The 24,062-nt window shown below is 35.7% G+C and overlaps 1 protein-coding gene across 2 annotated transcripts; it reads right to left on the bottom strand.

The window, feature by feature from the left end:
- Positions 1–15,438: 15,438 nt before the first annotated feature.
- LOC131158368 (putative RING-H2 finger protein ATL21B) lies at positions 15,439–22,712 on the bottom strand. Of its 2 annotated transcripts, XR_009137471.1 has the most exons (3): positions 21,940–22,671; positions 19,506–20,077; positions 15,439–15,777 (listed from the first exon to the last, which is right to left on the bottom strand). XR_009137471.1 is itself a non-coding variant. In XM_058113197.1 (2 exons), exons 1-2 carry the CDS (start codon positions 22,649–22,651, stop codon positions 19,629–19,631), a joined length of 1,161 nt encoding a protein of 386 aa, XP_057969180.1. In that variant the 5' UTR covers positions 22,652–22,712; the 3' UTR covers positions 19,354–19,628. The 2 variants fall into 2 exon arrangements, 1 of the variants encoding a protein (XP_057969180.1); XM_058113197.1 differs by lacking the exon at positions 15,439–15,777 and having other exon boundaries at positions 19,354–20,077; positions 21,940–22,712.
- Between the last annotated feature and the right edge of the window lie 1,350 nt (positions 22,713–24,062).

Here is a 24,062-nt window from a genome sequence, read left to right as displayed (position 1 = left end):
ATCTTTGTGTTTGAAGGTAGAATATCATTTTCCAAAACTGTGAGGACTTGGAAATCCATGAACAGAAAGCATAAACTGCACAATGCATATCCCAAAAAGAACAACATTTTAAACATCTACCAGTATTAACACACAAATAGCTCATAAATCACCACCATCAAAACCCCAAATCCTTTCTACTAAAAATTCCTTAATTTCAAAATGCTACTGAAACAATTTCTATAACTTGTAGGCCTGGGCATTAACCAGTACAGCTTCCTTTGCATCAATGATTATGAGAACTTCCTTTAACAGGAAAAAATGGTTAAAACTCATGATGGCAGCCAACTGCAGTACGCTCCAAATGAAAACTTCCTTATCTCCTCTTGCCTTTTTTTGTCTTCCTTCTCAACTTATTTTTCTAGACTCCTAAGCCTATGACTGATAACTGAAGATGAAGCTATTTTTGCACTTAAAACAATCTTCAAATGTTGAACTTGTGACAAAGAAGGCTCTAGCATTACTGCCGAAGAACATTAGATAATGCAGGGTAAGATAAGGGAGGCTGTGTCGGTGGTAGCCCATGCAATAGGTATTTGTTAAGCAACACCAGAAAAATTGTCTTCGAAGGTAAGTTGTAAAGAAGGCTTCTGCATCGCTGCGGTAGAACGTTTAAGTAGTGCAGACCAAGAGAATGGAGGCTGTAGTCTTCCGTAACCCGTGCAATACATATTTGAGGAACACCCAAGAACTTCTGTACCTTGGGACTGTTGGGAATTAATAACAAATTCCCGAAACCTGTGAGAAACAAAATAGAGAAAGAATACACGCCAAAGAAAAATCAATCACACGCACAAGACAGTATTTACGTGGTTCGACAATTTTGCCTACGTCCACGGAGTTGCAGAGATTTCACTATTATCAGGAATAAAAATACAAAGAGTACGGCGGTACAAGACTCTCTCTCTCGCTCTCTCGCGAAGTGTGACCACTTACCCTAATCATCCAAAAAACAATCATTTTATATGCGGTGCACAGGGTTCCGAATGGGCTACAAAATGGGCCCAAAAAATTTTCCAGATTTTTTGCTCCTTCACTCCATGGACTAAGCCTTAGGATAGAAATCTCTCATTAAAGAAAGGTCGGGTCATCATCCAGATTTAACGCAACTAGGCTCCACAAAAGCCCAACAAATCTCCCACTTGGAGACTAGTTCAATCACCAATATCGACTGCAATCCTCCAAATGAACAATCCTTCATCCATGCAACTCATCCTCCTGTCCTCAAGCTAGAAGACCAACTGAAGTTGCACACAACTTCAGCTTCTCAATAGTAACACCCTTAGTCAACATATCTACCGGGTTCTTAGATCCTCAAATCTTCTTAAGTATTACCAACTTATCTTCAACAAGGTAACGGATAAAGTGATATTTTGTCTGTATGTGTTTCGACTTTGAATGAAAAGCCGAATTTTTGACAAGAAAAATTGCACTCTGACTGTCACTGTATAGAATGTTCATCTTTTGCTTCTTACCCAATTCATCTAAGAAACCATGTAGCCAAATCATCTCCTTTCCAGTTTCAGTAGCTGCAACATACTCAGCTTCTATAGTAGATAAAGTAACAATCTTTTGTAAATTTGAAGCCCAAGATATAGCTGTACCACCCAGAGTAAATACAAACCTAGTAGTACTCTTTCTACTATCATTATCACCAGCAAAATCAGTGTCTACATAACCCTACAGTTTCAAACTTGCACCTGTGAAGCAAAGACGTGTATCTGATGAACCCCTCAGATATCTCAGAATCCATTTGACTGCCTCCCAATGTTGCTTTTCTGGCCTATTCATGAATCTGCTCACAACTCCCACTGCATGTGCAATGTCTGGCCTTGTACACACCATAGCATACATCAAGCTGCCAATAGCTGAGGCATAGGGCACCTTGCTCATATGGTCCCTTTCTTCTTCTGCCTTCGGTGACTGTTCCTTGCTTAGTTTGAAATGACTACCCAGGGTGTGCTCACTAGTTTAGCTTCATTCATGTTGAACCTGCTGAGAATTTTCTTCATATACTCTGACTGTGAAAGCTTTAATGTACCATTAGCCTTGTCTCTAATAATTCTCATTCCAAGGATTTGCATTGCAGCTCCCAAATCCTTCATTACAAACTGCTTTGACAATTGCTTCTTCAGATTATTAATTTCCTCAATGTTAGATCCTACGATGAGCATATCATCTACATATAACAGTAAAATGATGTAAGAATTGTCAAAGAACTTAACATAACAACAGTGATCAGCTTCACATCTCTTGAACCCAATTTTATGCATAAATAAAACTATCAACTTTCTTATATCACTGTCTTGGGGGTTGTTTTAGACCATACAAGCTCTTTCTCAGTTTGCAGACTAAATTCTCCTGTCCTTAGACAATAAACCCTTCTGGCTGACTCATATAGATGTCTTCATCTAAGTCACCATGAAGGAATGTCGTTTTCACATCTAACTGCTCAAGATATAGATTTTCTGCAGCCACCATTCCCAGTACCAGTCTAATTGTCAACATCTTCACAACTGAAGAAAATATTTCTGTGAAGTCAATGCCTTCCTTTTGTTGGAACCCTTTGACAACTAATCTGGCTTTGTAGCGCTTGCTACCATCATGTTCGTTCTTTATTCTATATACCCACTTGTTGTGCAAAGCCTTCTTCCCTACTGGCAATTCCGTCAGTTCCCATGTCTGATTCCCCAACAAGGAATCCATCTCATCCTTCATGGCTAACTCCCACTTGCTTGAACTTTCATCCTACAAGGCTTCATCATAACACTCTGGCTCACCACCATCAGTTAGCAGGAGATAATTTAGAGCAGGTGAATAACGCTGTGGAGGTCTAATGGTCCTGGAAGTTCTACGAACCGCAGCTACAGGTGTATTCTGATTTGCCTGTGATTCTACATTCTCCTTATCATCTTTACCCCTTTCCTGAACAGTACTTTCAGTCAACTCATCTAAGTTAACAACCTCATATTTCTTCTGATCTATCGCTGTGACATCTGACACTACAGTTGACTTATCCTTGTACATAACCTGTTCATTAAATATCATATTTCTACTTCTAATGATTTTCCTGTTTTGTTCATCCCAAAAACCGATAGCCAAATTTCTCATCACCATAGCCAATGAAATAGCATATTTTGGACTTTGCATCAAGTTTACTACGAGCATCAGAATCAATATGAACATAAGAAACACAACCAAAATCTTTTAAGTGAGAAAACTTTACCTCTTTGTCGCTCCAAACCTCTTCAGGAAGTCTGAACTCCATGGGAACTAAAGGTCCTCGATTTATCAGATAAGCTGCAGTACTAACAGCATCAACCCAGAAAGTTTTTGGTAGTCCAGCTTGCAACCTCATACTCCTAGCACACTCATTGAGAGTTCTTTTCATGCGCTCAGCCACACCATTCTGCTGTGGTGTCCCAAGAATAGTCTTTTCCATTCTGATTCTATGCGCAGCACAATACTCTTTGAACCCTCCATCTATGTACTCTCCTCCATTGTCCGACCTCAAACACTTTACTTTCAAACCTGTCTCTATCTCAACCATAGCCTTCCACTTCTTAAAAGTTTCAAATACATCATATTTATTTTTCAGAAAATAAACCCATACCTTTCTGGCTGAGTCATCAATGAAAGTAACGTAGTACCTTGAACCCCCAAGGGATGCAATGGGAGAAGGCCCCCACAAATCTGTGTGCCCTAACTCCAATTTTTCAGCCTTCGGTATTCTGCCACTTTTCAAGAAACTCACCATTTTCTGCTTTCCTAAGATGCAACTTTCACACAAGTCAAAATCAACAGACTTCAATTCCGATAGTTTCCCTTTTGACAGCAGTATCTTCATCCCTTTCTCATTCATGTGACCAAGTCTGCGGTGCCATAAGCTTGTATCAGTACTTGATTTAACAACTGCAATTGTGTCTCTTGTACTTGAGGCCATGTATAGAGTACCAAATTTCTTTCCACGAGCTAATACTCTAGCTCCCTTTGTAACCTTCCAAGTGCTACCAGCAAACAACATTGCATGTCCTTCATCATCAAGCTATCCGACAGAAATCAAATTCCTTCTCAGGTCAGGAATATGTCGTGCCTTCTCTAGTAACCAAACAGACCCATTGGGCAATGACATATGGACGTTCCCCATACCCACAACATCCAAGGTTGTACCATCAGCCATATACACCTTACCAAAATCTCCTACTACATAGTTCTGTATGATTTCATGGTGTGAAGTGGTATGAAACGAAGCTCCTGAGTCCGAAACCCAATCATCAAGTGGACTATCTACTGCAAGAAGTATTGCATCATGTACCGCTTCTGTTACAGCATTAGCAGAATCATCCTCATTCTTCTACTTAAGACTTTTGCATTGTCTCCTAAAGTGACCCGTTTTCTCGCAATTCTAGTATTGTCCCTTTTGGCCAGATCTAGATTTACTTCTATTTCGATTATAGTTTCTGGATTTTGATCTACCCCGATCTGAATTTCGGTCATTACCTCTGCTTCTTGTCTCAAGGTTTAGGGCAGAACCAAATCCTGAGGTTTCACCCGCATCTCTTCTGCGAATCTCCTCAGCCAGAATTAAATCTCGTATATCATTATACTTCAGTTTTTCTTTTCCAATAGAGTTGTTTACTGCCATCATCATTGCCTCCCAACTGTTTGGCAACGAAGCCAAAACGATCAGTGCACGAATCTCATCATCAAAATCAACTTCTACAGATGATAATTGATTTGTGATAGTATTAAACTCATTCAGATGTTGTGCTACTGATCATGGTTTTAAATAACGGCCGTTACGTAACGTAACGGCCGATACGTAACGTAAATCAAGGACTCCGAAACCGATCCGGGCCGATAATGCGGTTCGGAAAAAATTCACAGCCGTAACGGCCGTTACGGCTCCGTAACGGTCCGTAACAGCCGTTACCCCTACGTTACACTCCGTAACAGTCCGTTACGGACCGTTACATACCGACAACTTGCAGAATCTGCTTTCTGCTGCGCAGCGTTCCTTTCCCCCTTTCCCGAGTCCCAAGCACCCATCTACCATTCAATCTACCTAAATCTAACATTCAAAAACAAAAATACTTACTTGCAGTTTTGTTGGCCGAGCCGCTGAAGCTATAAGATGGCTTCACGCCTTCACTCCTTTGAAGCCTGAGTTACTCATCTTCGTAGCCTTCGTTTCCTGAATCCTGAACCTAACAAAGTTCTTCGAAGCTTGAGAGTGGCCGAACGAAGGCAGCTTCATCCGCCACCGCCAGTCGTCGCACTCGCCGCCACCAGCCAGCCCTCTACCAGTCGTCGGCGTCGTCGCACTCGCAGCCACCAGCCAGCCCTCCGCCAGTCGTCGCACGAAGCTTCGAGGCTTCGAGGCTCCTCCATCCTCCGAGTCGCCTCCCCTCTCTCGGTCTCACTCAGAGTCTCAGACTCTCTGCCCTCTGCTCATCTCGCGTATGAGATAAGCTTTATTTCAATAACACTCAACACCCACAACCACATTTTAAATATTTTATTATGTTTTTTTTTTAATTATAATTTATTGTAAGTAATGTTTGTTAAATTAAATTAAAAAAAAAAAAAGTAATTTAATAGAGTAAAAAGCTTTAAAATTTCAGATTCATTTAATATGCAAATTGGTTCCTAAACAATTTAAGCATGTCATATTCTGTTTTGATTAACATACTTTTATTCATTCTTTACGTATTCTTTCTTTCCTTTTGGTTTCATTGCATATAAAATATATATTATTTTAAAATAAATGACTATGACATGGCATTCCAAAAATATGGAGTGGACAATTTCTCATGTTCTATTTCTATGCAATTTTATATTTGTGAGTAAAACAACATTTTGCATAATTATTTCCCCTAACAGCATTTTTTTGTTGTAAATTATTATATTCATATACAATATCAATTTCATTTATATGGTATCGCATTAACATTTTGAAAGCTGACACCATTAGAAATAGACTAATAGTATTATGGTTACATACTTCCAAGATACAACATTAGTACAAAAAATACTCTTTTCTAGTCTTATGCCTTGCCTATAGATGCAGCTCTTGTTTTTTTTTTCTTTTCAAAGATCAGAATCTCCCACATCTTAAACTTTTTATTATGTTTTTTTTTTAATTATAATTTGTTGTAAATTATGTTTGTTAAATTGAATTAAAAAAAGAGTAATTTAATAGAGTAAAAAATCAAAAAATAGTAATAATTATGTAAAATAAAATTTTCTTAATTTATAAATATTTTAATTGTCTTATATTTTTTGAAAGGTAATTAGGAAAATTTAGTTTTATCACATATTTCCTATTTATAAATATTTTTTAAGTTTTAAAATATCATTTTGACGTTAAATTTAAAATTAGGTAAAATAAATCGTTACATGATCTATTTTTTGTTTTTCAGTTATCAAATAAAGTAAAAATTGATAACTTAATAAAAAACATTTTAACCTAATAGTTAATATATTAATAATTCAGATTTTTGCTAATTACTAGTTTACTACTGGAATTTGTAGAAAAATTTTATTTTAATCCATAAATTGAGAAAATGCTTAAAAAATTAAATAGAAAATTTATACTGTATGGATCTCTATTAGTGATGCTGTGATGTATATAAAAGTAGAGCAAGTTTTTTCCACCTTTAAAATTACAATGTTAATTTCTTATAGTTATAAATAAAAATAAAATCAAGTTAAAAAAATAATGAAAATACCTTTTTAAAGATAAAGGAATATATTTTTTTGTAATAAAATATCTAATATTTTAATCCATATACTGAGAAAATGTTTAAAAAATTAAATAGTCAATTTGTAATGTATGGATCTCTATTTGTGATGCTATGATGTATATGAAAGTAGAGCAAAAATCTTTTTCACCTGTTAATTTCTTATAGTTATAAATGAAAATAAAATCAAGCTATAAAAAATAATGAAAATATCTTTTTAAAGATAAGGAATATATTTTTTTGTAATAAAATATCTAATATTTTATAATTTTGTTTATTTATATATAAAAATAATAAACATTACTTATTATTTTTAATCAAATATTATACTTATTTTTACGTAATAAGTATTTAAAATTAGGACTATTTAGTACTTATTATTTAATATTTACTAAATTACTAATTATATTATTCCTGTCATTGTAGGAAGGTTGTAACTTTGTATTTTCTTTATATTTTGTGTAGAGATCATCAAATTAAGTCTATCAATATGTCACGTGATAGAGGAAATGAAAACTTACCTAGTGAAGATATTGGATGGCATTTTGGTACTGCGGTAGACGGTAATAGACATGTCTATTATGTGTAAGTTATGTGGGAAGATAATCAAAGGGGGCATTACACGCTTGAAACAACACTTGGCACATAAAAAGGGTCAAGTAGCTGGATGCTCAAATGTGACCACACAAGTAAGAGAACAAATGATGAAACATCTACAACAGTATGCTGAGAAGAAAAGAGATAAACAAAAAAGGCAAGAAGAAGCAGAAGCCCAAATTAGAGGAGATTTTGAGAATTTCAGCGATGAAGAAGACTTGGAAGAAGAAAGTATGAGATTCGCTCGACAAGAAAGCATGCGATCACAACAACAATGGGAAGAGAGACAAAGATTTCGAGCAAGAACAACTGGAAGGGGTAATATTTATGAAGAGGGAGGTGGCTCTGGCAGTGGTGCTACCAGTGGTTTCAATAGAGCAGGAGCTCGATCTTATAGTGGTCGAGAAGCTGGAGGTAGTGGACGACAATGGATCAATCCTGATGCCCCTGAAGCTAGACTAAAGGCAAGTGATCCAATGTTAGAAAGAAGCAGAGTGCGAAACAACCAAAACTCAACACAAAGTTACTGAAAGGTTTAAGAAGTAAATTAGGAAAAGCGGTTGGAAAATTCCTAATTTATAATCGGATTCCAGCGAATGTAGCTGACTCTCCATTTATGCAGCCTATGCTTGATATTGCTGCAGAGGTTGGAAAGGGGGTGAAGGGTCCATCACCCTATGAGATATCTGAAATTTATTTGGAGCAAGAGTATCAAGAAATGAAAAATTATATAGCTTCTTTTGCTGGAATTTGGAAGGAAAGAGGTGTAACACTTATGTGTGATGGTTGGTCAGGACCAACTAGAAAACACATTATAAACTGTTAGTTTATTGCGATAGAGGCACCGTGTTTCACAAATCAGTTGATGCCTCTGATGAGCCAAGCAGAACAGCTGAATATTATTTCAGGTAATTTCTAATTTTAATTGTATATGCAAATAGTATTATGGACTTGCATGTTTTTAATTAAATAGTAGTAATTATTGAATTTATAATTTCATTTCAGATTAATGGATGAGGTGGTTGAAGAAATTGGAGAGGAGAATGTTGTCCAAGTAGTGACTGATAATGAAGCTGCAATGAGGCAGGAGGAAAATTATTAATGCAGAAGAGGCCCAATCTCTATTGGACAGCATGTGCAGCTCATTGCATAGACCTTATTCTTGAAGATATTGGTAAGAAAAGTAACGTGAAGAAGGTCTTAGAAGATGCAAGAACAATAACCTCATTTATTTACAACCACACATGGACAGTGAATTTCATGAAGAAATTCACAAATAATAGAGAGTTACTTCGCCCTGCCATCACTCGATTTTGCCATAAATTTCATTGCTTTGGAGACTATTGTCAGGCATAAACAAGCACTAAGGGAAATGTTTACATCTGATGCTTGGAAAAACTCAAGGTTTGGAAGGGGTCAAAACAGAAAGCGGAATACTTTTTCAGGTTGGTAATTTTAAGTTACTTGATATTGCAAATCAGTATTTGTGATTGCATGTTTTAATTTACAATGAGTAGTAATATTGGAATTATAAGGCCAATTTCAGATTAATGATCCGAGTGGTTGCAAGAAATGGAGAGGACCGAATGTTGCCCACCCAGTAGTACTGATAATGAAGCCTGCAATGAACGGACCAGTGAGGAAAATTATCTAACTGCAACGAGGACCCAATCTCGAGGACAGTTTCTATGTGATGCTCATTGACATAGCACCTTTATTCTTTGACAGAGCATTGGTACCCAGACCAACAGGAACCGTGAGACCCAGGTCTCTAGAAGATTTGCTTAAGACACATAACCCATCATTTACCGTTAACAACCCCACACATGGGACCAGTGAATTTCCTGAAGAATACATCACAAATAATAGATCCGATGTCTACTTCCGTCTTTTCCCTGCCATTCACCACTCCCATTTTTGCCAAGTATATGAGGCGAAAGAAGTATCTTAGGCAGAGTTTGGCAAAAGGCCTCTGATATAATTAAAAAGTGTCAAGAACCCTTGGTGAAGAGTTCTTAAATTGGTTGATGGTGATGAAAAAACCAACCATAGGGCTTCATATACGAGGGCAATTGATAGGGCGAAGTTGGCCATTCAAAAAGATTGCCGGTTTTACAAAGACTATTGGAAATTATTGACAACACGGTGGAGTTTTCAGTTGCACCAAGATTTGCACGCTGCTGGTAAGTGTAAATCAAATACATTTCTTATTATTTTAAACTTTTAAATTATGCATGGTTGCATTAGAAACTATTGATTAATATGTTCTAAATTTAATTGTAGGGTATTTTTTGAACCCACAATTTCTTTATGGTGCCCCACCCTCTCCTGAAGTTGCTAGAGAAGTCATGGATGGAGTTAAAAAAGTGATAACCAAGTTGGTACCCGATATAGATACTCAAATTCGGGCTATTAATCAAGTAAGTATTGGTTCCATTAAATTGAATAATGAATTGTTCTAGTATTTAATAATACTTTAAGAATAATTATTAATATATCTAATTAATTAATTATATTTCACAATCATCCTTTTTTAGTTGTTGCTATATCGAGATAGGCAAGAGACTTTTGGAACCCCGTTGGCTCAAAGGGCAGTAAAACAAACAAATCCTGGTAAAATATGGGCTATATAGCTAATAATAGAGAATTACTCTATTTTCTCTCTTTGTGTTCAAATTTGACTTTTGAAATACGCTATACTAACATAAAACTCTTTTTAATTATTCATGCAGCTGAATGGTGGATTCATTATGGCTTGTGTGCTCCTGAGCTCCAAAGAATAGCAATTAGAGTTCTTAGCCAGACCACATCAGCTTCGAACTGTGAGCGTAATTGGAGCACCTTTAGCCTCATCCATACGAAAACAAGAAATAGATTAAAGTACATGAGACTACAAAAAACTTGTTTTCGTACATTACAACATGAGGTTAAAGTTAAGACGTACAATGAGAAGAAGCCAACGAGAAATTGAAGAGGGTTTCAATCCTATCAATTTGGATTACATTTTCGAAGAAGATGATCCTTTAAGTCAATGGTTAGAGGAGAGAGAGACACCACTACTCGACGGTCAGGACAATTCAAATTGGTTAAATGAAGAGGTTGGTGGTACTACAGAAGGAGGTGATCAACCACCAATAAACGCGCATGATGATTCAAGTTCAAGTCCTGAACACACACAAAGTGATGACAATCTTGGTTTGAGCCCACCAAGTGATGATGATGGTAATAGTGGTGCTGGAGCTGGGGTTGGGGGGGGTGGCAGTGGTGGTGGTGGAGGCGGCGGTGTAGAATATAATTATGGATATGATACAGGGACATCATTTGGAAGGGATATATATCCTTCTGATCCTTATGGACTACATGACATACCTGAAAATTATGACTTGGGTATTCCTCCAGGGAACCAATCTTCACAACCCAGGAGAAGGAGTGCTCGTGGTGACCCTAGCGATTCTACTGAAGATTCATATGGTGTGGTTCGTAGTTTTGGCGACTTTGGTTTAGATGGTTCATCATCACAATCATATGGATCTCATCCAGCATATCCACATTATGCATCTCGTGACTCACATTTTTATCCCAGTGGATCAGGAATCTCAGGATCTAGTGAGTCTTCTTCTACACACTACCCAAAGCCAGCCCCTGCCCCAACTTATAGACATTATTCAGGGAGAATTTTCAATCACCAGTACATTTTCAAGAGCAACAACAAAATGACGCAAACTTGGGTTCATTTAACTATGTATTTCCACAAGGATGGGGAGATAATTTCCCATCCCAATCTCAAGATACAGATGCAAATTATGAAGACCCTCCACGTCATTCTTTTTGGTGGTGACATGAGTTATGTTATAAATTTGTAATATTGTATTCATGTATTTTCAACTATTTATTGATATTTGATATTAATCACTTTTTAAATTCATGTATATGTAATCACTGTAATGTGTATATTGAGTATTAAGTCTATTGAGTATTGATTCATTTTTAGTAACTTTATGACTTTAATTAATTGATTCTTACATTTCTACATCTTTTTACTCATTAAACTAATGTAAACTAAAAAAAAATATGATTTTTTTTTTAAACAGCGCACTAAAATTAATATAAAAATCATAATGCCTATTAAAAAGCATTTGTAGAGTGAATGAAAGCCTGCAAAATTCATTAAAAATCATGTATTAATGGATTTCATGCTTATTTTTTAAATTTGGCATGGTTGTGCATGTGTGAAAAAAATTCACGACCGTTACGCCCGCTTCCCGTTACGTAACACCCGCGTCTCCCGCGACCCGCGACACCCGCGACCGTTTCGCGACGTTACCCGCGACCGCGATTTCGAACCATGCTACTGATGCATTCTCTACCATCTTCAAATTAAGCAATTTCTTCATCAGATGTACCTTGTTATTTGCTGACGGTTTTTCATACTTACCAGACAAAGCCTTCATCAGATCTGCTATAGTCTTCTCCTTCACAACGTTGTGTGCAACAGACCTAGACATAACTCCCAGTACCTGTCTGTCAAGGAGAGTCCATTCCTTGTCCTTCATAGTAGCAGGTTTTTCTCCTAAAAACAGCAGATGTAACTTCTTCCCATAGAGATAATCCTCAATTTGCATCCTCCAGAATCCAAAGTTTATGCCATCAAACTTTTCTATTCCAGACACCTTTCCTGCTTCCTCTGCCATTGCTCCCACTCGAACCTAACCCTAGGCTCTGAAACCAGTTGTTGGGAATTAACAACAAATTCCCGAAACCTGTGAGAAACAAAATAGAAAAAGAATACACGCCAAAGAAAAATCAATCACACACACAAGATAGTATTTACGTGGTTCGGCAATTTTGCCTACGTCCAAGCCGCGCTCATGGACTAAGTCTTAGGATAAAAATCTCTCATTAAAGAAAGGTCAGGTCAGGTCATCATCCAAATTTAACGCAACTAGGCTCCACAAAAGCCCAATAGGGACGCTTGTTTAATATAAGAATTTGAATATATAATCAATTAGGACACTTGTTTAATATAAGAATTTGAATATAAAATCAAATGTTCGAGAATGGAAGGGATAGTTTGACAATATCAAAACCTGGTGTCCTTTGGTATTATTTTCCAAATTTGTTTTTGAGAAATCATGTCCACTTTGAAAAATACAAAAAAAAAAAATATGGAAATGTAAAATTGTGTTCAATCATTGGTGGATTCCATTCATGACTAGGAACACAGGAGTTTATTTGTTCCGAAATTTTCTCTTTTCTTTTTCTTTTCAAGAGAACTCTTGAAAAGTGATTCTCAAAGATGCCCTTGGACATGAGAAGATATTTTTTCTTAAAATTGTACCAAACAGGCCCAAATCCGACTTAAAAAAGAAACTGAGAGAAAATGCTGGAAAAGCATGCACTGTTCCTAGCCAGAAATGGTAGAAAGACAGCAATAAATGGGGAAAAAATACTCACCTATGCCATACATATAAGCGAGAGCAAGTTGGGAGTAATTGAGTTTTCACTTAATTTTCTAACATTTTATTGCTGATTCTATTTTGTCAATTGATCCTGCATCAACAACCCAATAACAAAATATTGCCTGAAGAAATGAAAACCCAATCGAAAGTAAAAAGTAGTCTTGCATCAAAACATGATCAGTGTTTACATGAAAACCAGTCACGTACTTGTAGATAGTATATAACTTAAAATAACCATCAAGACAAACGATAGCAACTACAAGAAAACCAACCAATGTTTACACAACTACAACAAGAATTTTCCATCCTTTTTATGCAGAAGGAAAAATATAAAGTCGCCAACTTAGATGATCATCTAAATTTAGTTAGAGAAACAGCAGTGATTGAAGATATTGAACTTTTGAGAGGGGCCAAAACCTGCATTGCCAATAAGAACCCCTCTTTTCACGTTCCACATGCAACTTCAGACTTTGAAGCCTCGTATAATGAGAAAATTATGGGAAATTACAATTAAGTAAAATATGAGCATCGTGATATGACACCTGTCCAGCCAATTAGAAGGACCAGCCATTGATGCACCAACAGTTATTATTACTTTAAAAATAGAAGTTATGCACAAATGTACTTCAGGGAAATTTTGGGTAAAAAGAACAGTGGTAAGGACAAGGCCCCTTGAAACTTTTTCCACAGTACCCACTACATGATTTCTTTCCAGACCTTATTGCACATTGCACTGACAAAATAGATGTGAAGGATAAAGAAACTGAAGGCACATCAGGGAGATTTTGGGTAAGAAGAAACAGTAGCAAGGCAAGGCCCCTTGAAATGTTTTTCATGGTACCTGCTACAGGACTTATTCCCAGAACTAATTGCAAATTGCACTGAGGCAAATTTAAAATTAGGTATTCTAAACTGATACACAATGAAGTGATAAGATGCAAAAGTGAGAGAAACCAGATACAAATCATGTTACATATGATAGGCATCAAGCCCATGTGAAAAAATAAAACAAAATTAATTAAAGGACCTGTTCAAGGGATTTACTTACGAAGACATTATGGAATATACACAACAAGAAAGAAACGCTGTGGTCCAAATGGGTTAATCAGGTTTACCTCAGGAATGGCAGTATATGGGAAGCTACTTCAAAACATGAGGACTCCCCTCTTTTCAAGAAAATTGTGGAGATTAAAAATATGTTATTGCAGTAGTGCAGAAATAGTGTAGAAGCAGAACAGCAAATATTACAGAGGACAGTTGGGGACCAATTGAAATGCTCGAAAGCTTATCAATATTGGAGAGAAAAAGGTATGATGAAGCCATGTTTTCCCCTTATATGGAGAAGTGGCTGTACCCCAAAACACTCATTCATTTTGTGGCTGAGTGTTAGAGATAAATTGATGACGAATGACAAATTTCAGGTCAATGAAAGGGAAAATCCTTGTGTTTTATGTAATTCAGAAAGGGAAATAGTAGATCACTTGTTCTTTAGGTGCAAAGTTACCGCAGAGGTTTGGAACCATTTAAGGGGTTGGCTAGGATGGTCAAGAACGATGACAACACTTAAAGCTGCCCTCAAATGGTTGAAAAAGGAAGTAAGAGGCACTGGAATCCAATCTGTAGCTAAGAGGGCTTGTCTAGCTACAACAGTGTACTGCTTATGGCACTTTAGAAACAAGAAGAAATTCGAGAACAAAGACACACCGATGGAAGCAATCGTAAAGTTTATTCAGATGCATGTATATAGAACTTTGTATGAAAAATTCCTTTACATGCTTCAGTAGAGGGATCACCTGGGAATGCCCAGGGTTGTTTTTGTATTGAGTATGTTTCTTTTCTGATGTCCTTTGAGAAAGTGGAATATCTTTTGAGATCCTGAGGGATATATTTCCTCGGTATGCCCAGTGTAGTATGTACATATTCTGATGATTAATATAATACAGATAAAAAAAAAAGAAGATGAATCTCTTTTCCTCATCAGAGCAGAGAGGGGAGCATCGAGTAAAAAGATAAAATACAGCTTCTAAAAAAATAATCTCAATAGAAATATGCATAAAATGTTAACTCAGCAATGGCGCATCATCTAAAACTCCTATGCAATAGACAAAGAAGTTCTTTAGTCAGCTTTCTCACACATGAAATTTGATTGCTCTAACTGGTCATGTTCCAGAGAAAATCACAGCAAGAAATATATATATATATATATACATATATATATATATATATATATATAACAATAATATAAAAAAAAAAAAAGGGGACATTGCCCTTTAATCACAACACTCCATTTCAATACTTTAGGTACAGCGGTAGTCAAGGATTTTATCCATCACAAACTTCCTAGAAAGCAATTGGGTGTATATGAATCAATAACTACAGTTGGGAAATAAACTTGGGTTACTGGCTAGATTTTTGGTGCTGTCAATTTAAAATTATTTTAATAGAAATCTCTGACAGAAAGTCGAAGATCAAACAATATATCAAGATTACAAAATCTGAAAGAAATCATAAAATTATGCATCTAAGAGAGGTCAACAACCCTCACCCTGACACCCACCCCCCACCCCACCCCCCCACCACAATCTGATTGTCCATTTGCCTTTTCTAATAAATCTGCATATCAAATGAAGGGACCAATGAGAAAAAGATATTCAGAGGAAATTCAACACCTTCACTCCCTTGCTTACTCCCTCTGTGTGGAAGTAAGCAATTGAAAGATCAATGATAATGAGATATCCATATGAAAGATGATGTCCGAAATCTCTACCGAGATCAATGGAAAGTAATATTTAACTGGTAATGAAGTTCAAATATCGAAGAACCGTTTCATTGATATTGTGGAGATCGAGTCTACTTGCCTTACAGCAATCCCGAAACCGACGATTGTAGGACCTTGTATAGAGAATCCCATGAATGGAGTAAATGGAGTCACAGCGTATCTGCAGTTTCCAGATAGTAGCCAAAAATGAAGACAAGAAGATAAAAAAAGATCAAAAGGGTTACAACTTACATCAACTTTGGCAATGGTTTTCCTAACGTCAAATGATGATCCTTACCTCTGCGCATGATCTTATCAAAAACAGGTAATTTTAAAATCCCCCACTTCTCTTAAATTTAAACACATTTAATTCACAAAAGCTCAGATCATGGAAACAAATCAAATGCAAGTTTCAGCAGATGCATTAATTACATGAATCAGTTAAGTCCAACATTTAAATGGTCTTTAAAAAATAAAGCCATATTTTTTACAACTAGCTTTCCTCTTGCCTCTCCTAGATATTGTCTGCCCAACATTCAATTAAATAAATAAATAAAGGAGCAAATTTATGGAAAGTGGCAAAAATGCAAAAGGAGAAAGGTTAATAAAATAGAAGAGGAAAAAAAACGATAATATTATTATTCCAAAATTCATAGTATAAAGTAATTCTTCCATTTATTATTGCATATTGACCTATTAGTAAACCATTGTAGAACCAAAGTAGGATCCAAAAACTAATTAATTATTAACTGTTATTAATTTATTATTATATATCCATCATTAGACAGTCAGTTTTAGGTGAATACGCCATGTGCCATGATATAATAACCAAGATAACTGTTTTATCAAATTATGGTAAAATTTTCAATTAGAGAATAATAAAAGCAAACTAGCATACATAAGCAATCCATAAACTAAAAACTTAAACAGAAAGGAAAAAAAGAAAGGGGAAGAATCAACAAAGCAACATACAATAGGTTTGAATTGATTTGACAGAAAAGGAACTGTTGCTCCTGAATCAAAATAGTTGTTATGGCTATGGAAGCCCACTTGCAATGACAAAACCAAAAAGGTAAAAAAGTGCTCTTATAATATGACAAATCATAGGTACTTATCTAGTGGTAATTGCAACATCTTTGTTTGCAAACAATGACCAAATCCCATTGTGGAGAAATTTTTTTAGTTTCCCATTTCCAATTTCCCAAAAAAAAAAAAAACAATAAAATACCAGCTTATTTTCTAGTTTTCCAATGCTTGAATAGGAGTTTTCCAAGTTACCTATAAAAAACTTTAGAAAACTATAAAACAAGGTGGCCTTTTTGTTATTCTTTGAAAACTTAAAAATGGAAAATGAACACAGTTTTCCATGACTGAATGTGCCCTTAAGAACTTTACACAATTTTTTTTGCAAATTATATTAATTTAACCATTAAACAGGAGATTAAACAACAAGAAATAACAATAGGCAATGCTTCCTTTAAAACATGTAAAAGCATGTACACAATTTAACAAAATCATCTTTATGGCCTACAAGAGTTTGACTATGTCAAAAGGCAAGCCCCCTCATCTTTCTTTTTACCAGTGATCGGCAGTGCTGATAAACATTTGTTGCTGCAAGTGAGCGTATTTTCAAGCAATGTGAAAGCAAATTTTTCCCTGTGCTCACATTTGAGTTCAGATGGGGATAGAACCCAAAGCTGGAAAAGATATTTTTATTTATTATTTTTTAAAAAAATCTCTAGAAACTTAGAGAAAAGGTATCCCTCCCCTATATGCAATACATATTACAGTTTTCTAGTTCCATTTTCTTTCACTTCTTTGCCACTACTATTATAGTAGACAACAATCTGAGCTATATATATGTGTATATAAATGACTTTGGGCTTAACCTGGGTTGGTGACAAATGAGGCCTGCCCAGCTGGCCACTGGATATGACCTGCTGAGGGCTTCAAAGCCGGAAGCCTGGCACTAGTTTATACCAAACATGTTTTGTCAAATATTGAATGGGACTGTATCTGTGTGTATACCTAATACATACATACATATATATATATATATATATATATATATATATGGATTTCATGAAGAGAGGCTGAATCAATGAGCTATATATATGTGTGTGTGTGTGTGTATGAGAGACTGAATCAATGAGCCATGCAATCTACACCATTTATCCATTTCAGTCAATTTCTGATTTTAGACAGCACCAAAATGCAGAAACACATGAAGAAGAAAATCAAAATTACCATGGTCAGATGGGAGGAATGTTCACATTACAAACCTATGTCCTGACTTATATTGGTTTTGAATTTGTATGTCTTTTTCAGTTCTTTCTGATTTTTAGACTCCACGACTTTGGGTATGCCACAGATTAAATGCAGAATGGAATCAGGTCTTAAATAGTGTGCATGTGTAAACAACCTCAACTAGATTGCAGTGTGGTGACAGAAACACAATAAAAGTAAAAGAATACCGAGACAGCTCATGCAATGTGTTGTAGAGCTTAGGATGCAGTGGATTGCAAAAGGTTAACTATGATCATCATATGTTGGTATATTATTGAAGAATTGAAGATAACAGTTCAGATCATGGTGGACTTGAAATGAGAACCTGAAATATTAAAAACATAGAGATACCTAAGAAACCAAATTATTATGCCAAATTAACATTTTTTTTCTGAAACAAAGACTTTCATAAAGATTCCCCCTGGAGAAACAAGGCTCAAATCTAAGATGCAAAGATAATTTTTTGATGGGTAAATTATAGAACGAGTCCCTTAGATTTTTGCACAACTACACATAACTCCTGAAATTTCAATTTTAATAATTTGAGTCCTGAAATCTCTTGTTCAGATCTATTTTAGAACCTGTATCATTTCAGTTGAGTCAAATTGTTATTAAAACATTACAAACTATGCATAATTATAATAGGACACAACGACAACAATCAAGCTTTAAGTCCCTCTAGGTGGCTCAGCTACTTGAAACCGCTTCTATCATTAGGCACAATTTAATGCAATACCCTTTCACAATTGGAGAGCTGTCAAATCCCTATTATCTCAATCCAAGTAAGTCTAGAGCTGTCACATCCTTGCCATCGCAATCCAAGTTAGTCTAGGTCTGCCTCTCCCCATCCCACTACCATTAACATTAACTAGCTAACTACTCCTCAGCAGATGCATTATTTGGCCATCATTGCATGCGTCTAACTACACTTGCCTTATCTTATCTTTTACAAGTGATGCGCCTAACTTTCCACAAATGTGTTCATTCCTTAATTTATCTTTTAGAGTTTACAACTTATCCCCCTTAGCATTCTCATTTCAGCAATTTTTTTTTCCCAGACATGTTCCTTGCTGCCCAACATTTTAATCTATATAGCATAGTTGGTCTTATAGTTGTCCTATAGAACTTTCCATTTAATTTTAAGGGCATTCAATGATCACACGACACCGTTTATGAACACTCCTCCATTTTATTTAAACCTAGTTTAACTCTATGAAATACATTTCATGCATTCTGCCTTCTTTTGCTTATTATAGAATATCTAGATTCTAAATTTTCTTTAACTTAGATCTTATCCAACCTCTAGTTTCATTAATCAAGACAATATCATCTGCAAACAACATACATAATGGAAACTCATTTTGGATATTCTTAAAAAGCTCATCCATTACTAATGCAAATAGATAAGGTCTCAAGATGTACCCGTGCTGTGATTAGAAATTCCCTACACTCCACATATTTTGATAACTAATTAGAAGAGGAAAGGAAAGACTAAAGGGAATTATGAAAATTTCATTGTTACATATTACAAAATGTAAAATTCAAATTAGACAAGAGGCAAGCTCATTTTTCAAAAAGTAAAGAAAAATATGTATTAACTTGGGAGAGGAATTTGCAATTTACCCTTCTTAATTACACTTCCATCATATACAATGGCATATACACAATTGGTTCATCGACAATGATGATGGTGAGGACGACGAAGATGATGATGATCCATGGTGATGACAATGCTGGTGTCAAAACTCAATTACTCGTATTAGGAGTAACGGAAGATGCCCCCTCTATTGAAATCCTGCAGAGAGGACACGTGGCATTCTTGCTGAGCCACTCTTCTATGCAATTTGAATGGAAGTAGTGATTGCATTCAGGTATGGACCGGACTATCTCTCTGGGCCGGTACTCTGACAAACATATTGTGCAAGTGCTGTCATTGGGATTGGGTAGTCTTCGGCTCTGGCCCAACAAAGTCTTTGGGAAGGACTCTATAGTGGACCTATCAAGGCCTCTCGCAACCACAACAGTTTGTGGGGCAACTGAGGAGAATGAGAAGGGGGATAACCCCATGTCAAGGTTGCGCCGCCGGCCTTGGGCCCTGATCCTGTTGCAGATGTGACATGCAAATCCAATTATGCCAATGAGCCCAGGTATTCCAAGTCCCATGATTAGCCCATACTTGGTACTCCTTGAAAGGCCTGGAAAGGGAAAATTGGGCATGAGCAATGTAATGGATCAAAATTGAGAGGTTTATATATTGGGTCATTCAGTGGTAGAAAATTGTTTTAGTTTTTTAATTTTTTTTATTTTAAAAATACTACAAATATATCCTTTTGCATTTTACTTCTTCATGATTTGTTTAAAAAGTTTGGGGAAAAGAATGTTATTATAGTGATCTTTTTGTAATTTTTTTACAAAATTCAAAGTGAAAATGAACATTATTTTTCAATGAACAAACCATAAGCTTGCCATCTTATGATTCAGTAATTGTATACCCAATAAATTTGTGTGTTTCCAAGCAAGCAAACCCCACTGTTATAAATAAATATCAATTTAAAATTTACAGTAAAATTTTGTATGCATAGCTCAGAAAAAATGTATTTACCTGTCAACGAGAAAAATTTTTAATGCACAGCACTACTCAGAAAAATATATTTACTTGTCCACAAGAAGGTTAACAACCAAACATTATCAAAATAAAAATCAATCTCGCGCACTAAGTGTCACATTTTTTTTGTCTTTTTCAACTATGAAAAATGCTAACGGATTATTCTAAAATAATGTGAATAAAACAAAACACACAGAAAAATTACCTCTACCTTCTCTTTGTTGATAATAAAGATTAATGAAGACATTTATCACTGATCAAAAGCTCTTAAGATACACGTTCAACTATCTCTAAAAATTTCTAATATTCTATATGCGCTGAATTTTGACCAAGCTAGCATAAATCCTTTTTTAAAAAGTTGCATTTTTTTTTTTTCATCAATGTTTGTTTTAACTGTGGTACAATTATTCCAACTTTGTGAATTTTATCCATTTGTTTGCCAATCATTTTAGTCAAACCTTATTATTTCTTTCAAATGCATGAGCCTTTCTGGCTAATATTTCTTTAAGGTTTAATCCCCCAAACAGTCCACAGACTATAGAGTTGCTTCTCATCCGAATCATCATATTGGTAAATGTGATCTTCAAAGTCGGTTTTGCTAGTTCTAGTTGAATTGTTAATTTTAATAATACTCTTTTATTATTGTCGATGAAAATGATAAAAAAAGTTTAAAAAAAATCAAGAACTTTGACTTTGACTTGTTCCTTGAGATTAAAGTTGGGAAATGGAGAGAACTGCTGCATTCTAGCATGTTGAAAAAGTGATAAAATAGTACCCTATTCTTTAGGAGAATGAGAGTTATTTTTCTTTATCTATTTTTCGAAAAATAATTTAGAATAAACACGGATTCTTCTCCATTTTTATATATTGCCTAAGGATTTGAAATCGGTTTTCACTTCAATTCTTTTAGCGAACGCATTCTTTAAAATGAACTAATCTGAATATGCCATGTTTGCACTTACACCTATCATTCATGTGGTGCACAAAACTGAAAGTTTGGGAAGGATTCACTTTTAGGAGGAAAATGGAAAAAAAAACAGAAGGCACTAAAGGCATCATAAATATTGGCTTAATCAGCAGTTGTCTGTGTCTTAGGATTAATGTAACATAGAAAATTTCCAACGGCTATTAACTTGCCAACATGATAAAGTCAAAGCTCATAGGTTTAAAAGTTAGTAACTTCTAAGGTTGCATTTGTGAAGATTGGTGTCTTTGATGTGAACTAGGAAAAACTTTAACAAAAAATTTCCTCCAAACCCTAAAAAATCCCAACTCCATGAACCCTACTCACATCCACAACCCAAACAAAAACAAATATATATCACAAAAATTCAACCATAATTATATAAAAGAACAAACAAATAAATCACTAATTAAGTAATACTTTGGTCTAATGTATGTTCAAACTAATATTAACTTTACCAAAATATTAAAGTTAAAAAAAATACTGACCATGGTCAGGAACATTAGAGCACTCAATCCTGAAACCTTCACCATCCTGGAACCCACAAATCCCACCCTGCTCTTCACATATTCCGCAATTCGGATTGTCCCAAGTCAGCAAAAGGTCGTCCCCGAGACCCGGAAGATCCCCAACCGCGTATTCATAAAACGGTAGCCGACCCGGCAACAGAACCTGCGCCACCTTACCGCACAGCGCGTCCGCCACCAGAATATCCGCCACGAACTGGAACGGCGTCGCCACCACGGTGAAACCGTCGCCATCGCCGACACACGGAACCGGCACAATCTGCCGCGGGGGGATCGACGCGTTGGCGGAGCAGTTCAGGAAATTAAAGTACATGGGGTTGACCGGTTCGAACCGGGTTCCGATGAGGCTGAACCGGAGGAGCCGGCTCGGGAGGCAGTCGTCCGGATCGTTGATCCATATGTTCTGGGCGACGTAGTCTATGCTCGAGACCGCGAATGCCCCGGAGGAACCCAGCTTGAGGATCGTCCGATTGAGGGAGTCACAGAAAAGGTCGAACCCCGGGTAGCCGCACCGGTCCCGATAGAGGCCGCGGATCTGGAAGGGGAACCGGACAGGCGGACCGGTTGGGCAGCAGCGGTAGTCCACTGGGCAGGCCGGATGGGCCGCGCTTTGGGCCGGGCCGAGGAAGAGGGAGGAGAGAAAGAGGAGAGAGAAGAGAACCGGTGAGTCCATTAAATCTCATTAAATCTGTTGGAAGGATTTGAGGCCCAGTGGGATTTTATGTGGGAGAATCGATTGTGTAAAGTCAGAGGAGGTGTAAACAAATACAGTCAATGGGGGTTTGACCAATGAGGATTCGACACGTGTGCCAGCAAGACGTGGTATTGGGAATCATGCATTCGGGAATTGGACTTGAGGTGCCACGGAAATTAGAAGTCAAACCTTTTGCATATCATTTATAAAATTCCCTACTAAATCTTCATTTTTATGGAATTGAATATAACCCTAAACCCATCTTTAGTTTTTCGGAATTTCTAATATTCAAAGTTTTTATTTAGTGGCGAGAATGTAATGAAATAGTTTAATTATTTAATTTATATTGAATATTTTGAGTTATAAAGTTATATTCAAAATCTTAGAACACTAAATACCTTAAAGTCGTGTTGGAACTCATAAAATATTAGTGAAGGGATGGGAAATATTAAGGAATACATTTTCGTGTTTGATTATAAAGAAAAGTAAGAAAGAAAATAAAAAATATACTAAATTTATGAAAAAAATGATTTTAAACATCATTGATATTTAATTTTTCTTAATTTTTAATCATAGTAAAACATACTTTCATTTTATATAATATTTTATATAGAATATAAATAAAAAGAAAAATAAGTTCTCTCCTTATTTTCATTTTCTTTGCCCAAATGAATCATTAATCTAAACAGACTCAAAATATCTCTATAAATAATTGATTATATGTTTCGATAAATAAAATTGATGCTAGGTAATTAATTGCCAGTATAAAATTCGTCAGATTCGTATGATATGAATTTCACCAAATATTCATTAACACTTATATCATTTGAGTGTAACAAAAAGTGGATAATTGTGGGGTTAGGGTGGGTAATTTTAGAAGAGATACAAATTAACATAATTTGTATTCAAGAGACTAAATAAGTGACTAAGTGAGAAAGGAAGTTATGTTATGTTTGGAAATATAGATTTCAAATCTTATATTTGAAATACAATTTTATATTAGATCTTATTCAAATCCAATACAACTTTAAATCCAAACGTTCTCCAAACATGAAATTAGAGAAATCGAAAAATCAAAATTTAAAATTTGGTATATGAATAAAGAAAAAACGTAAAAATAGGGTAGGAATGATAAACAAAGATCTAAATGGTAATGTTGCGAAGGTTAAAAGAATATGGGAATGGGATCATAAAAATTAGATGGTTTTAGGCCAAGAGATAACAAATGTCATTAGTGTGTATGTTTCCTGACTAGGTTTCACAAAAAATCATAAAAGACAATTTTTTGGAAAATATGTATAGTATTATATACGAGGGATACCAGTACCTGAAAAAATATTCATATGAACATATTTGAATTAACACATTAGAAGGATAATAAAGGTTATGA

The sequence above is a fragment of the Malania oleifera genome, chromosome 6 (assembly GCF_029873635.1).
Source record: "Malania oleifera isolate guangnan ecotype guangnan chromosome 6, ASM2987363v1, whole genome shotgun sequence".
Lineage (NCBI taxonomy): Eukaryota > Viridiplantae > Streptophyta > Magnoliopsida > Santalales > Ximeniaceae > Malania > Malania oleifera.
The sequence above is the reverse complement of the archived record's forward strand: the minus strand, read 5'-3'. Positions and strand labels throughout refer to the sequence as shown.

Excerpts from the sequence above, each read along its gene's own strand:
- LOC131158368 (XM_058113197.1), bottom strand. The coding sequence starts at position 22,651 with ATGGACTCACCGGTTCTCTTCTCTCTCCTCTTTCTCTCCTCCCTCTTC. Across the intron at positions 20,078-21,939 it reads CTCTAATGTTCCTGACCATG|GCCTTTCAAGGAGTACCAAG; the intron begins GTCAGTATTTTT and ends TTCCCTTTCCAG.